Source organism: Pholcus phalangioides, unplaced genomic scaffold, assembly GCF_987345545.1.
Source record: "Pholcus phalangioides strain wild (caught in Gottingen) unplaced genomic scaffold, Ppha-v1.0 ptg000010l_1, whole genome shotgun sequence".
NCBI lineage: Eukaryota > Metazoa > Arthropoda > Arachnida > Araneae > Pholcidae > Pholcus > Pholcus phalangioides.
Window position 1 is genome coordinate 13,176,029 of NW_028301603.1, and position 15,550 is coordinate 13,191,578.

At 40.6% G+C, this 15,550-nt stretch overlaps 1 protein-coding gene across 7 annotated transcripts in view; it reads right to left on the reverse strand.

The window, feature by feature from the left end:
- LOC149080951 (protein disabled-like) overlaps positions 1–15,550 on the reverse strand; it is a 122,185-nt gene that overhangs the window by 13,949 nt on the left and 92,686 nt on the right. For all 7 annotated transcript variants that reach the window (XM_089237659.1, XM_089237654.1, XM_089237657.1 and 4 more), the window contains 4 exons: positions 7,027–7,412; positions 3,617–3,753; positions 3,412–3,501; positions 28–162 (listed from right to left, as the gene is read on the reverse strand). In XM_089237659.1, coding sequence (XP_089093785.1) covers positions 28–162; positions 3,412–3,501; positions 3,617–3,753; positions 7,027–7,222 — 558 coding nt within the window. In that variant the 5' untranslated portion in view covers positions 7,223–7,412. The remainder of the gene's footprint in view (positions 1–27; positions 163–3,411; positions 3,502–3,616; positions 3,754–7,026; positions 7,413–15,550) is intronic.

Sequence of the window (15,550 nt, forward strand, 5' to 3'; positions counted from 1 at the left end):
TAATATTATGAGGGGGAAAAAACTTACCGGTTTCTCGGTTTTGATGGCGATGAATTCGTGCGTATCGTCAGAGCAACCGGCCACGTAACCGAAAGCCCTGGCATCTCCTATATCCTGAGATATGAACGAGATACGGGCCACGGGATGGTGATATATCTGATCCTGTATGAGAAATTAAGAAAAACCATAATTAATTAATTCTATCGGGCTATGATCACACATAAAAGTATCCGTCATTGAAAAAATAACTTTAAAATTTATTAATTAGTTTCTTAATTATTTTAAAAGAAATAATTAGATCGGGGGGGGGGTGCACAATATTTTCAATCTGAGGGGGCCAGATGAGCGGTATTTCTACCGCTAGCTGACCAGGAACTTGTATACATAGGGTGACCACATGACCCGTGTTTAAGAGACATTCCCGTAGTTTTCGCCGTCCCGACTTGTTCCCAAAATGTCCCGTTTCTCCCCTTATTTTCAACGCGTATTTTTGAAATCCAGAACTAAGTTTATTTTCATGATTATCAATTATGTTTTAGAAATTCCGACGATTAAATTATTTATTATTTGAACCACATTTTCACCCGTTACGACTTGCAGTAGTTCTCTTATTTCCCGCCGTTGCCAATTTTTCAGCAATTTTAGCCATAGTTGGCAACTTCACCCAAAAAAGTTTTTGGCTATAATTAGCAAAACTACTTGTCTTCGACACAGGGCGGGCCATCTTAAGAGTCCCCCCCCCCTCCCCGGGCCAAGTGATTTTTCTGAGGCCCTACCTGGCAAATTTTCGAAAAATTCAACCACTCCTCATTTTTTGAGGCCTCCCCCCCTCCCGGGTGGGACAATGCGTTAAGACGGCACTGCTTCGACACTCGATTTTGGCTGTAATTGGCAACTTTACTAGCCTCTGACAGTTTTATTTCACTGGAATCGGCAACTTTACTTGCATTTTGAGGCTCTTTTTTGGTGATATCCCGTCTCGATCACCTGAATTTTTATGAAGGAAAATATGGTCAACCTAGGTATCTATCGTGTTGTGTGTATATTGATAATTTTCTACAGGTGCACCTTTCGCGGGCAGGATGAAACACCTTCGTGGGCCGAATTTGGCCCGCGGGCCGGGGGTTGTGCACTCCTGATTTTGATATCTATAAGAGGTCATTCAAGTATTACGTGAGTATCGATGGGGTGGGGGGGGGGGGGTTCGGATTTGCTGACTTTTGATGACGGGGGGGGGGTGAATGATGCTTACACACACATCATCAACAACCCCTTATAAAAATATTAAATTTTCTCAATGCCGAAAACGGGAAAAAATTTTCCCTATTTTGTGGGCACCTGAATTAACATTCTCCCTATTGATAAGTCTCCTATAGAGCCACTTTAGTGATTTATAAATGTTCCGCGGATCCTTCAAGTGATTTGGAAATGTGTCACGGGCCGCTTAAGTGCTCTAGAACTGTACCGCGCGTCACTCGAGTGATCCATAATTATACAGCGGATCGCTTAAGTAATCTGGGAATGTACCGCGGTAACTTGAGTGATGTAGACCTGCACTGCGGGCTGCTTAAGTGCGCTAAAACTGTGCCATATTTTACTCAAAGCAGTGCCGGAACAAGAGGGGGGAAGGGCAACCGCTCCTTGCGGCAAAATTTAGGGGGCGGGCGGTAGTTTTAGATGGGAAAAAATAGCATCGTTATAAAATTATCGAATTTTAAAGTTGTGGGGGCAGGATCATGTTTGTCCCGAGCGGCGAAAATCCTAGTTACGGCCCTGCTTAAGGGATCTGTAAATGTTCCACGGACCGCTTAAGTGCTCTGGAACTGTGCCGCGGGGGGGGGGGGAGTCACTGAAGTGATCTGTAAATGTGACGCGTAGTTAATTTTTGCAAAGTTCGGTTTATGATGGCAGGCCACATCAGATAACCCCGAGTGCCACATTTGGTCCGCGGGGCCATGGGTTGAGCTTATATGGCTTAGGGCACAGTTTCCCAAACTTTTTGTTCCATCGCCTCTTCAAAACTCAAGCGAACTCATAGGGTTCTATGTTGTACCCGTAGCTTCCATCGCCCCCCCCCCCACGAACAATTTCATCGTCCACTTTGGGAAACACTGACTTAGAGGATGAATTAGTCGCAATGAATTTCTAAAAGAGAAATTTTGAGCTCATAGCCTTCAAATAGCATTGAAACTAACGGAAATTTATTATAATCCACACACATATAAAATTGATTTTCTGTGTGCGCGTGCGTGTCGATCGTCGCCAAATTTTGCATACATATCAAATGGGACCCGACTTGAACGATAGGCTGCTTTAAATTTTAGTCAGAGCAGGGCAAATGCCTCAAATGGGCAAAAAACTGTCGGTCAAAAATGGCTTCTGGGCCTCAATAATCACTTTCAAAACGTTTAATTAAGTTAGCGTGGTTTCCCAGCAATGCGTTTCAGACGTGCATATGCCTTTACAATGGTTTGTCACTTTCTCAATCCTCCCAGTAATTGAAGAAAACCCGGGCGGCGCAGGGTATTTCTGCCAGTAATATACATAAAGGTATTTCCTTCTAATACTGTATTTTAATTTTTCTTTGAAACATCATCTGGGGGGGGGGGGGTGTATAGGCGCACGAGTCCGCTATCTCCCCCCCCCCCCCCCCCCGCGAACACGTCTGTGCCCTTTCTCTATCTCCCCCTCTATGCACGTCTGTTATCCCAATATGCGTTAGGAGGTAGGGGACAGAGCTGACGAAATTTTGCTGACAAGGAAAGGGGGGGGGGTCAGAGTTTTGCTGACTTTTGCTGAAAGGTGGGGGGAGGGTGTGTGTATGCAGGGACGGGCTTAAGCATTTTGCGGCCCGGTGCAAAAAAAAAAATTGCGGTCCCTCTGAACAGGGGTTTTCCAATACCCCAGGGTGTCCCGTGTCCATGGGTGACTCCGGCCCGCCAGGTTCACACTGGTGTCCGAAAACGACTGTAAAACTACTTCGTGGACATAAAAAAAAAAATACCATTTGGAAATAAATATGGACGAAAGTGTGCGCTTCCCAGTAAATAAATTGCGAGCGCTCCCCCAGGTACTTGAAGGTTTAGGGCTCTCAGGGATTGAAAACCGATTATCTACCCACTCTTCAGATTCTCTGTCTTGGACTGAATTTTAAGCCATTGTTAAGCCATTAAGAAGTTGAAGACTGAATTTTAAGCCATTAAGAAGTTAAGTCAAAAATGTAATCGAAACATTTTTATTCCCTTTTGGAGCCCCAAAAATTTAGCGGCCCGGTGCGGACGCACCCTTCGCACCTGCCCTGGGTGTATGGAAAATGGCTTGAAATCTGCTAACGTAATACTTGAACGGCCCCTGGTATTGAATCCACATTATTCGGTGTTTTATGTCTCGCGTATGAAATGTTATTTATACCCCAGACTTTTCATCCTTTATCTTGATTCCTTCCAACGATACGTAAATTGTTATTTTCCTCTTGTGCGGACCCTGGTTCTTTACGTTCATCTACAATTAAAAAAAAGAAAAGTGAGATTTCATATAAATTTCATTAAAAAAACTCATTAAAATTTTTTTTTTCAATATAGAGTTCAAAAAGGAAATGTTAATTAATTCGCAATACCTTTAGTCGGAACATCGAGTCTTGACACATTTTATCGCCGCGGGCATCGGACACTTCCTCGGCACCGATTAGTTTGGCTTTGAAACTGACCCCCTCTCCGGCAAATTTGGCGATGCCGCTCTTCTTGTCGGCCTTTTCTGGAAATGAATACACATTGAAATTCTTAATAAATAAGTATAAAAAGAGATTGTTTTGATTACACCTCTATATGGAGTACATTGCTTATAACAGTGTTTCTCAACCGCCGGGCTCCTGCGATGTTTTTGTGACTGCGATGTTGTGACGTGCGATGTTTTTGTTCGCGATGTTTTTGTCACGGCGATGTTTTGACGTGCGATGTTTTTGTTCGCGATGTTTTTGTTCGCGATGTTTTTGTTCGCGATGTTTTTGTTCGCGATGTTTTTGACCGCGATGTTTTTGTCGCAGCGATGTTTTGACAAGCGATGTTTTTGTCACGGCGATGTTTTGACGTGCGATGTTTTTGTTCGCGATGTTTTTGACCGCGATGTTTTTGTCACAGCGATGTTTTGACAAGCGATGTTTTTGTCACGGCGATGTTTTGACGTGCGATGTTTTTGTTCGCGATGTTTTGACGTATTTGGCGATGTTTTGACGTATTTGGCGATGTTTTTGACCGCGATGTTTTTGTCACAGCGATGTTTTTGTCACGGCGATGTTTTTGTCACAGCGATGTTTTTGTCACGGCGATGTTTTTGTCACAGCGATGTTTTTGTCACGGCGATGTTTTGACAAGCGATGTTTTGACGGGTATGTTTTGACGTGCGATGTTTTTGTTCGCGATGTTTTGACGTAGACCCCATTCATACCGGGCCGCGAGTGATCAGCGGTTTCATTTCTCCTCGTTCATTTTCCGTTGGTCTTGTGTTTGGCCGGGCCTTCCACTCACAAAAATGAATGAAACCGGGCCTCGGGCTTGCCGAGGTTGAGAACCACTGGCTTAGAAGGCATTCGTTGACGCTAAGTGAGTTTGTATTGGTAGGTTTATAATGGCCAGGCATATGCGGTGGATATTTCAATAAATAGGCTGACCATACATCCCCCGAGGAAAAATCGTGTCTGGAAAATTCACCGACCAACAATTCACCGAATGTTACAAATATATAGTCACTACACATCACTCACTTCACTTCTGAAATATAGATGGCAGCACTGAAAAATCATACACAACACTAGATACTCACTCAGACTGTTAGGTACACACACTTACAATTCCGGCACAACTCGCTAGGTAGTAAATTGCCTATGGCGATAGACCTGAGTTGTGCTCGGTATACAAAAAAAAATTCACCGAATGGGAAATTCATCTCTGGGGAAAATTCATCGACTTCAGTTCGACATGAGTGAATGAACGAGTGAATAAAATGATCGCGTGAGCAAGGGAACGAGCGAGTGAATGAATGAATGAGTGAGTGAGTGAGTGAGTGAGTGAGTGAGTGAGTGAATGAATGAGTGAAACCGGCCTGTCACTAGAGCTAACTCGCTCTCTGTCACTCACTCACAAGGTTACTCAGTCTATCACTATGTAGCTCATTCCATCACTCAATCCTTCTGTCACTCACTCACTGAGTCACTCGCTTGTTCACCAGGTCACTCACGTACTTCATAGGCCACTCAAAGTCGCTCACTATGCCACTTGATCACTCTCTCAGTAGGCCAGTCGTAAATGCTCTGACTTACTCACTAGGTCGTTCATTCTATCATCAACTCACTAGATTGCTCACTCTGTTATACGCTCAATCACCTGGTCGCTCACTCTGTCACTCGCACACTCACTAACTAGGTCGTTTCACTCTCACTTGCTTACTCAATAACTTGGTTGCTCGCTCAGTTACACCCTGACTAGGTCGCTCATTCTGTTACATGCACTCAATCACCAGGTCACGCGCTTACTCACTAAGTCACTCAGTCTACCACTGGGCCGCTCATCACGACACTCATTTACAAGGTCACCCACTCACTCACTAGACCACTTACTCTATCTCGAGGTCGCTCGCGCTGTCCCTCGCTCACTCACCAACACTAACTACTCTGTCATTCACTCATTAACTACTGTATCGTTCACTGATTCATTCACTGGGCCGTTTCTCGCTCATTTACTGGCTCACTGACTCGTGTCGGACTGTTGTCAGTGAATTGTTAGTCGGTGAATTTCCCCAGTGCTGAATTTGTTGGTCAGTGAATTTTCATAGCGGTGAGTTGTTGTCGGGGAATTTTCCGTAAACGGAGAAAAACACGATCAAAACACGGGGACCATCGCCAATTGTCACGTAAAAAAGTTGCCAGTTGTGGATGAAATCACTGGAATATTGCCAATGGTGAGAAATGAAGTACGTACCACTACAAAAATAAAGCACGGTGACTTTAAAGACATGTGTAGTCACCACGAAAAAAAAAACCACACGTCGATCATCACAAACATGTGAAATGAAAAATTCTATTCATACAGTCGAATCCCGTTTTAACGAATACCATTATAGCGAAATTCTCGTTTTAACGAACACTTTTCTAATCCGCCAAATACGTTTACATAGGAAAAATGATGAGAACTGGAATATTCCTTTATAACGAAATTTCGTTATGACGAAGTTATTTCTCCGGTCTCTTGGAGTTCGTTATAACGGGATTCACACAACTGTAGCCAATTTTTCCATAATTATAGATTTTTATGCGCATGATACGCGGATTATAAGTTAAAAAAAAAAGTCTTATTAACAGTGAGGTCGGATGGCATCCGCGCCGCGAAGTTGGGAACCACAACTTCAGCCGGCCATCACCGCGGCGACGGTGGGGGGATTGAGATGCGAGGCCGCCACTGTGACCAGGCGACCACCACAGCAGCAGCACTACTACTTTACCGCACGCCAACTCCGGTCATATATATCGCCATACGGCGATTTCCAACCAATGGAGCTGGGTGGGAAATGAAGGCTCCATCCATCGGTAGGTAAAGAACTTGCTTCTGACCTCCTATGCCTGGATTCGAACCCGTGGACCTTGACGGTAACTTCCACAGAGGAAGACGAGCATCTTACCACTGCGCCACTCGGGCTACATAGCAGTACCCAGGCCACATCGCCATATGGAAATATCGGCTCACGTAGCAGTACTGCTTCGGATTGGAAACCGTTACTTTTCCCCCTCAAGATTTGTGGCGCCCTCCGCTAGAAGTAAATGAAGTAGTAAAAGTTTTTTTTAAGCGCGCTTTTGTGTGTCCTCATTTCAGCCCCTACATGTTTCATAGAGTCGGGAGAGAAACGCGTTACTCTACAAGTTTCATTATTGGAAATCATCCCGCTTATTTACGCTATAGCGCGATAAGGATTTCAATAAGAAATGAAAAACAAACAAAAACAAAAAAAGATGTTGCGCTCGTGATGAAAACTGAATACCTTTCTTGGGCTGCTTCATCTTTCTGAAAGCGAATTTCCCGTCTTTTGTGGTTTGATTCTTGCTGGTCTGAAGCTGCTCATCAAAGGAATCCTCTCGCTCGGCTAACTTCTTGCCATTGGCGCTGTTGTGGTTGTTGTTCTCACCAGCACCGCTTACGCATTCTTCAGCTTTATCGAGAACCTCTTTGTCTTGCATCTTCTTTCTTTCTTTCTTCTTCTTCTAGGATCTACTTATTATTTGATCCAGCTTTATCTCTTTTTGTCTGATTGGCTGCTGATCCTCGCTACGACGTTGCTGCTGTTGTTGCCAATTGCGTCTTTCACTTTATTGTTCATATACAGCAGAGAATGAAAATGAAACAACACTGGAAGGGTTCACATCGGACCTAGAAAATATGTAAAGATTCATACATGTAGAATTCCAATAGCATGGAAACAAGCAATTTTGACAAGGAGTTTTTGACTTTTGTCAGATTTCTTGTATTGTCGGAATTTTGGCTAGTCGGATTTCGGTATAGTCTCGATTTCGGCATGTTAGGACTTTGACCGGTCTGGATTTCGGAATGATCGGAATTCTGGCTTGTCATGATTTCGGTATTGTCTGAATTTTGGTATTCTTGAGATTTCGGTATAGACAATACCGAAATTCTAAGTATATCCAAATCCCGACAAGCCGAAATCTGAACAGTACGAAATTTCGACCAGCTAAAATCTTGAGATTTCGGTATTATCTGGATTTTGGTATTACGATAATACCAAAATTACCCATATTTGCCAGAACTTTCAGTTGTCGGGATTTCGGCTTGTTACGATTATGGTATAGTCGGGATGCCGGCTCGTCGGATTTTGGTGTTGTTGAGATTTCGAGATTGAGAATCCCGACAAGGCCCCGGACTTAGGCAGGTGCGAAGGATGCCGCCGCACCGAGCCACAAAAGAGGATAAAAATGTTTTGATTACATTTTGACTTCAACTTCTTAACAAAGCAATAGCTTAAAATTCAGTCCAAGATAGAGAAAGAGAGCCTCTAAGCTTGAGGGCCTAGGTAGATAATCAGTTTCTAGCCCTGAGAGTCCCAAACCTTCAAGTGCCTGGGGACTCACTCGCAATTTTTTCACTGCGAAGAGGACACTTTTGTCCAAATTTATTGCCAAATGGCATTTTTTTATGACCACGAAATAGTTTTACAGTCGCTCTCGGGCACTAGAGTACCGATGGACGCCCTGGGGTAATTGAAAAACCCCTGTTCAGAGGGGCCGCAATTTTTCGTTTGCACCGGGCCGCAAAATATTTAAACCCGTCCCTGACCCCGACTAAACATTGCCGAGATGTCGGTATCGTGAAGATTTTGGCTGCGGGAATCACACGTTCGCAATCCCCCTTATTCTGTTTCTGTATCTTAACCGCTTCAAGAAACGTTTAATTAAGCTACTACGATAATTACTATAATTATGAAAATCGTTGAACATCCTAGAACATTGAAAAACGAAACGTACAGATACTAAAGAAGGCTACAATACACACAGCGCAAGAGAAAAACGTGATGTTTTTCCTCTAGGAAAATCAATCCTCAATATGTCACCATCAAAGATAAGAGACAAGAATTGCCACCCATTATCATTGCGGCGAATGATGTCTCGAACAAGCACAAATTGATTGTTTATGTGTGTGCGCCCTATTGTTCTTTTTTACCCCCGTAAGAGGGTGTTTCATTTTATTCATATTTTTAAGATAAAGGTATGGTGGATCTCGAAGGCTATAATCACGGCTTTTCATTCTATTTTCTGTGGTGACAGATAAAGACAATTGGAGAGAGAGAGAGAGAGAGAGAAAAGAAATATAATAATAGTATCCGTGTTTTTGTGAACGAGGCACCACAAGGTTCAGGACGCGGCCCTATTCGTGTGCTTTTGACCGAAAGTCACGAAATGGAAAGATCTAGAAACAAGAAAGAAAAAAAAAGAGCATCTCTCTCTCTTCTTTCAATGTCATACGACCTGGAAAAATTTGGATTTGGGGCATTCGGAATGGGTGCCAAAGTTGGCATTTTAAATAGGAAAAAAAAATAAAATATTGAACTGAAAAACGAATTGTTTTATTCCGTGTTGGGTTTCTCGTAGTTCCTGTAATATTAGTCGCATACAATACGTTGAGAGACAGGTTTCGAACCAGAGTTTTTGACCTTTTCTTTCATGAGCGTGGGCCACAATGAAATTGAGTTGGACGAGATTTCAAATTGAATTGAACGAGATTTCAAATTGAATTGGACGAGATTTCAAATTGAATTCGACGAGATTTCAAATTGAATTGGACGAGATTTCAAATTGAATTGAACGAGAATTGTCCAAAATTTCAAATTGAATTGAACGAGAATTGTAAATAATTTCAAATTGAATTGAACGAGAATTGTAAATAATTTCAAATTGAATTGAACGAGAATTGTAAATAATTTCAAATTGAATTGAACGAGAATTGTAAATAATTTCAAATTGAATTGAACGAGAATTGTCCAAAATTTCAAATTGAATTGAACGAGAATTGTAAATAATTTCAAATTGAATTGAACGAGAATTGTAAATAATTTCAAATTGAATTGAACGAGAATTGTAAATAATTTCAAATTGAATTAAACGAGAATCTTATATATAAATGTGAAAGTATGTATGTATGTATGTATGTATGTATGTATGTATGTATGTATGCTCTTTATACAAATCTACAGTTTTAGACCGATCGCCGCCAGATTTTGCATATATACCAAACAGGTCCGGGATTGAACCGTAGGCTACTTTAAAAGTTCGTCAGAGCTGGGCAAATGCCCGAAATGGGCGAAAAACTGCCGGGCAACAATGGTTTTGGGGCCTCAACAATTACTTTCGGAACGTTTACTTTGGTTACCGTGGTTCCCAACAATGCGTTTCAGACGTGTATATGTCTTTGCAATGGTTTGTCACATCTTTAACGCTGCCATCATTACAGTTTATTCCTTTATAATGGTTTGGCTCTTTTCCAATACTCCCAGTAATTGAAGAAAACCCTGGAAGCGCCAGATATTTTTGCTTGCATGTATACAAATGGGTGTCCTGTAAGTGCTAATGTGGCCTTTATCTCATCAACCACCCATCGTTGAGGTATAGTTTCAATTTAAAAAATGCTTAAAAGGAGTTTGAATAATATTCGCTGCAGAAGCTGGACATCTGACGTCACTAACAACAGAGAACAACAACTACGACGATAAAACAGGGAATAAAAATGTTCTACGCCAGCTGATGAACTCAATGCTTGCCTCAAATCATCAGCACTCTACTTCACCAAACACCAACTCTGGCCATATCGCTACATTGCAATTTACTGCCATTAGTGAGATGGGTTGGAAGTGAAGGTTCTGTCTATCGGTGGTCGCCTCGAGTTTGTTAGGACATCAACACTCTGGCACGAAGCTAAAAAATTATCATTATCCACCAACATGCGAGTTCAACTGCAAAATGACTCAGCACTGCTATCATTTTCACATCAGTTGATCAAACTTGGCAATGGAAGAATTCCCGTAGACCCACTGGACTGACTGGACTGATAACGTTCCCAAATGGATTTTGCCAGTTATTATATATATAAACTCAGTTCAAGAACTTGCAGACAAAGTGTTCCCAAACATTCAACAGAATCACCGAAACCATGAGTGGCTTTGTGAGAGTGCGATTCTGGCACCGAAAAATGAGTGTGAACAAGATCAACGGAAAAATCCTAAAAATTATTCCGGGAGACTCCACATCTTACAAATCGATTGACGCTGTCACAGACACAGCGCAGACAGTTCTGTATGCTGCAGAATTTCTTAACTCTTTGGATATTCTGGGTGTGCCATCACACAATTTGACCCTCATATTCGGAGCATCTATAATGCTCTTAAGAAATTTGGAGACACCGAGACTCTGCAATGGCAGCAGACTCTGCGTGAAGAAATTGCACAATTACATCATCGAAGCACCGATTCTAACTGGATGGGCCAAAGGAGAAGACGTCTTCATTCCACGTATGGGGCCATTCAAGTATTACGTCAGCATCGAGGGGGGGGGGGAGGGGGTTTTGGATTTTGCCTGTTGTTAAACTCAGTTCAAGAACTTGCAGATAAAGTCTTCCCAAACATTCAACAAAATCACCGAAACTATGAGTGGCTTTGTGAGAGAGCGATTGTGGCACCGAAAAATGACAGTGTGAACAAGATCAACGAGAAAATCCTAAAAATTATTCCGGGAGACTCCACATCTTACAAATCGGTTGACACTGTCACAGACACAGAGCAGACAGTTCTGTATCCTGCAGAATTTCTGAACTCTTTGGATATTCTGGGTGTGCCACCACACAATTTGACCCTCAAAGTCGGAGCACCTGTAATGCTTTTAAGAAATTTGGAGACACCGATACTCTGCTATGGCAACAGACTCTGCGTGAAGAAATTGCACAATTACATCATTGAAGCAACGATTCTAACTGGATGTTACAAAGAAAAAGAAGTCTTCATTCCACGTATCCCAATTATCACCGAAGAAATACCATTCACTTTCAAGCGATTACAGTTCCCGATTCGTTTAGCTTTTGCCATGACAATCAACAAAGTGCAAGGCCAGTTGTTAGCAGTGGCAGGTATCAACTTACTTGAGCCCTGTTTTTCACACCTTTTCGTCACCTGTTCGCGTGTTGGCAATAGCAAAAATTTGTACATCTACACACCAGATGGAAAAAGAAAAAATATTGTGTATCCACAAGCGATTGCCTGAAGATTTTAATTAAAATATTTAAATATAAAAGTAATTTTCTCTTACTTGATGCAGAAATTTTTTTGATTAAGAAGTAATTAATAAGCTATACATATATAAATTTTTTACGGGGCGGGCAACGTCGCCGGGTATCAGCTAGTTGTAAATAATTTCAAGTTGAATTGTAAATAATTTCAAATTGAAGTATGTATGTATGTATGTATGTATGTATGTATGTATGTATGTATGCTCTTTATACAAATCTACAGTTTTAGACCGATCGCCGCCAGATTTTGCATATATACCAAACAGGTCCGGGATTGAACCGTAGGCTACTTTAAAAGTTCGTCAGAGCTGGGCAAATGCCCGAAATGGGCGAAAAACTGCCGGGCAACAATGGTTTTGGGGCCTCAACAATTACTTTCGGAACGTTTACTTTGGTTACCGTGGTTCCCAACAATGCGTTTCAGACGTGTATATGTCTTTGCAATGGTTTGTCACATCTTTAACGCTGCCATCATTACAGTTTATTCCTTTATAATGGTTTGGCTCTTTTCCAATACTCCCAGTAATTGAAGAAAACCCTGGAAGCGCCAGATATTTTTGCTTGCATGTATACAAATGGGTGTCCTGTAAGTGCTAATGTGGCCTTTATCTCATCAACCACCCATCGTTGAGGTATAGTTTCAATTTAAAAAATGCTTAAAAGGAGTTTGAATAATATTCGCTGCAGAAGCTGGACATCTGACGTCACTAACAACAGAGAACAACAACTACGACGATAAAACAGGGAATAAAAATGTTCTACGCCAGCTGATGAACTCAATGCTTGCCTCAAATCATCAGCACTCTACTTCACCAAACACCAACTCTGGCCATATCGCTACATTGCAATTTACTGCCATTAGTGAGATGGGTTGGAAGTGAAGGTTCTGTCTATCGGTGGTCGCCTCGAGTTTGTTAGGACATCAACACTCTGGCACGAAGCTAAAAAATTATCATTATCCACCAACATGCGAGTTCAACTGCAAAATGACTCAGCACTGCTATCATTTTCACATCAGTTGATCAAACTTGGCAATGGAAGAATTCCCGTAGACCCACTGGACTGACTGGACTGATAACGTTCCCAAATGGATTTTGCCAGTTATTATATATATAAACTCAGTTCAAGAACTTGCAGACAAAGTGTTCCCAAACATTCAACAGAATCACCGAAACCATGAGTGGCTTTGTGAGAGTGCGATTCTGGCACCGAAAAATGAGTGTGAACAAGATCAACGGAAAAATCCTAAAAATTATTCCGGGAGACTCCACATCTTACAAATCGATTGACGCTGTCACAGACACAGCGCAGACAGTTCTGTATGCTGCAGAATTTCTTAACTCTTTGGATATTCTGGGTGTGCCATCACACAATTTGACCCTCATATTCGGAGCATCTATAATGCTCTTAAGAAATTTGGAGACACCGAGACTCTGCAATGGCAGCAGACTCTGCGTGAAGAAATTGCACAATTACATCATCGAAGCACCGATTCTAACTGGATGGGCCAAAGGAGAAGACGTCTTCATTCCACGTATGGGGCCATTCAAGTATTACGTCAGCATCGAGGGGGGGGGGAGGGGGTTTTGGATTTTGCCTGTTGTTAAACTCAGTTCAAGAACTTGCAGATAAAGTCTTCCCAAACATTCAACAAAATCACCGAAACTATGAGTGGCTTTGTGAGAGAGCGATTGTGGCACCGAAAAATGACAGTGTGAACAAGATCAACGAGAAAATCCTAAAAATTATTCCGGGAGACTCCACATCTTACAAATCGGTTGACACTGTCACAGACACAGAGCAGACAGTTCTGTATCCTGCAGAATTTCTGAACTCTTTGGATATTCTGGGTGTGCCACCACACAATTTGACCCTCAAAGTCGGAGCACCTGTAATGCTTTTAAGAAATTTGGAGACACCGATACTCTGCTATGGCAACAGACTCTGCGTGAAGAAATTGCACAATTACATCATTGAAGCAACGATTCTAACTGGATGTTACAAAGAAAAAGAAGTCTTCATTCCACGTATCCCAATTATCACCGAAGAAATACCATTCACTTTCAAGCGATTACAGTTCCCGATTCGTTTAGCTTTTGCCATGACAATCAACAAAGTGCAAGGCCAGTTGTTAGCAGTGGCAGGTATCAACTTACTTGAGCCCTGTTTTTCACACCTTTTCGTCACCTGTTCGCGTGTTGGCAATAGCAAAAATTTGTACATCTACACACCAGATGGAAAAAGAAAAAATATTGTGTATCCACAAGCGATTGCCTGAAGATTTTAATTAAAATATTTAAATATAAAAGTAATTTTCTCTTACTTGATGCAGAAATTTTTTTGATTAAGAAGTAATTAATAAGCTATACATATATAAATTTTTTACGGGGCGGGCAACGTCGCCGGGTATCAGCTAGTTGTAAATAATTTCAAGTTGAATTGTAAATAATTTCAAATTGAATTGTAAATAATTTCAAATTGAATTGTAAATAATTTCAAATTGAATTGTAAATAATTTCAAATTGAATTGTAAATAATTTCAAATTGAATTGTAAATAATTTCAAATTGAATTGTAAATAATTCCAAATTGAATTGTAAATAATTTCTAATTTAACTGTTCAAAATTTCTAATTTAACTGTTCAAAATTTCTAATTTAACTGTTCAAAATTTCTAATTTAACTGTTCAAAATTTCTAATTTAACTGTTCAAAATTTCTAATTTAACTGTTCAAAATTTCTAATTTAACTGTTCAAAATTTCTAATTTAACTGTTCAAAATTTCTAATTTAACTGTTCAAAATTTCAAATTCAATCATCCAACATTTCAAATTGAATTTCCTGGAATTTTGAATTGGATTACCTAAAATTTTAAACCGGATTGTCGAAAATTTCAAATTGAATATTAAAATTTCAAATGATAATTGGGATCTTAGTGGAGTATTTTTCATTTATTCTGAAAATATTTTTCATTTGTTCCGAAAATATTTTCCAAAACGATTCTGCAAATATTTTCACACTAATTGAATTTTCAGGAAAAAAAAAAAAATAATAATTGTTGAAACCAAATAATTGTTCCCACCAATTCTGAAATTATTTCTCATCAATTTTGAAATTTTCCCTTGAGTAAAAAACAGTCCATTTCTCAAAATCTCACCGCAATTATACTGATAGAAATCACGAAATTCTACAGCCTTCCGAGGAAAAACCCAGTAGCTCAATAAATACCGGTTAGAGCTTGAAAACAAAATGATAATTCGATAGATAATTATTATAACCATTGTCATACAATTATTTCCTTGAGAATAATAAATCCATTCGCGAGAATATTATTCAACGAAATTGTCAACAAATGGATGATACGGAGCCAAAATGGTCAACAATCACGCGATTCCCTTTAAAAAAAGCATCAAATACATAGAAACCAATTCGTTTCTTATGTTGATGGGGGTAGCTTTAATGAGAATTCATTTCCCACATCACCCAACAATTATAATTATAATTGATTAATTTCCACGGCTTCGGGGGAATTCCATTCATCACATTCTCATGTCCATTAGCAAAGGAAATTTTCTTCACCCGCTGGAGCCGATCCTTTTCAATTGATTAATGATAGAAACTCCACGGAATATAACCGAACAATGTAATAATAATAACAATAATAATCTAAAGCTGTTCCAAAACATAAAGATTTCTATAATCACATAATGGCTAGTGACCTTGG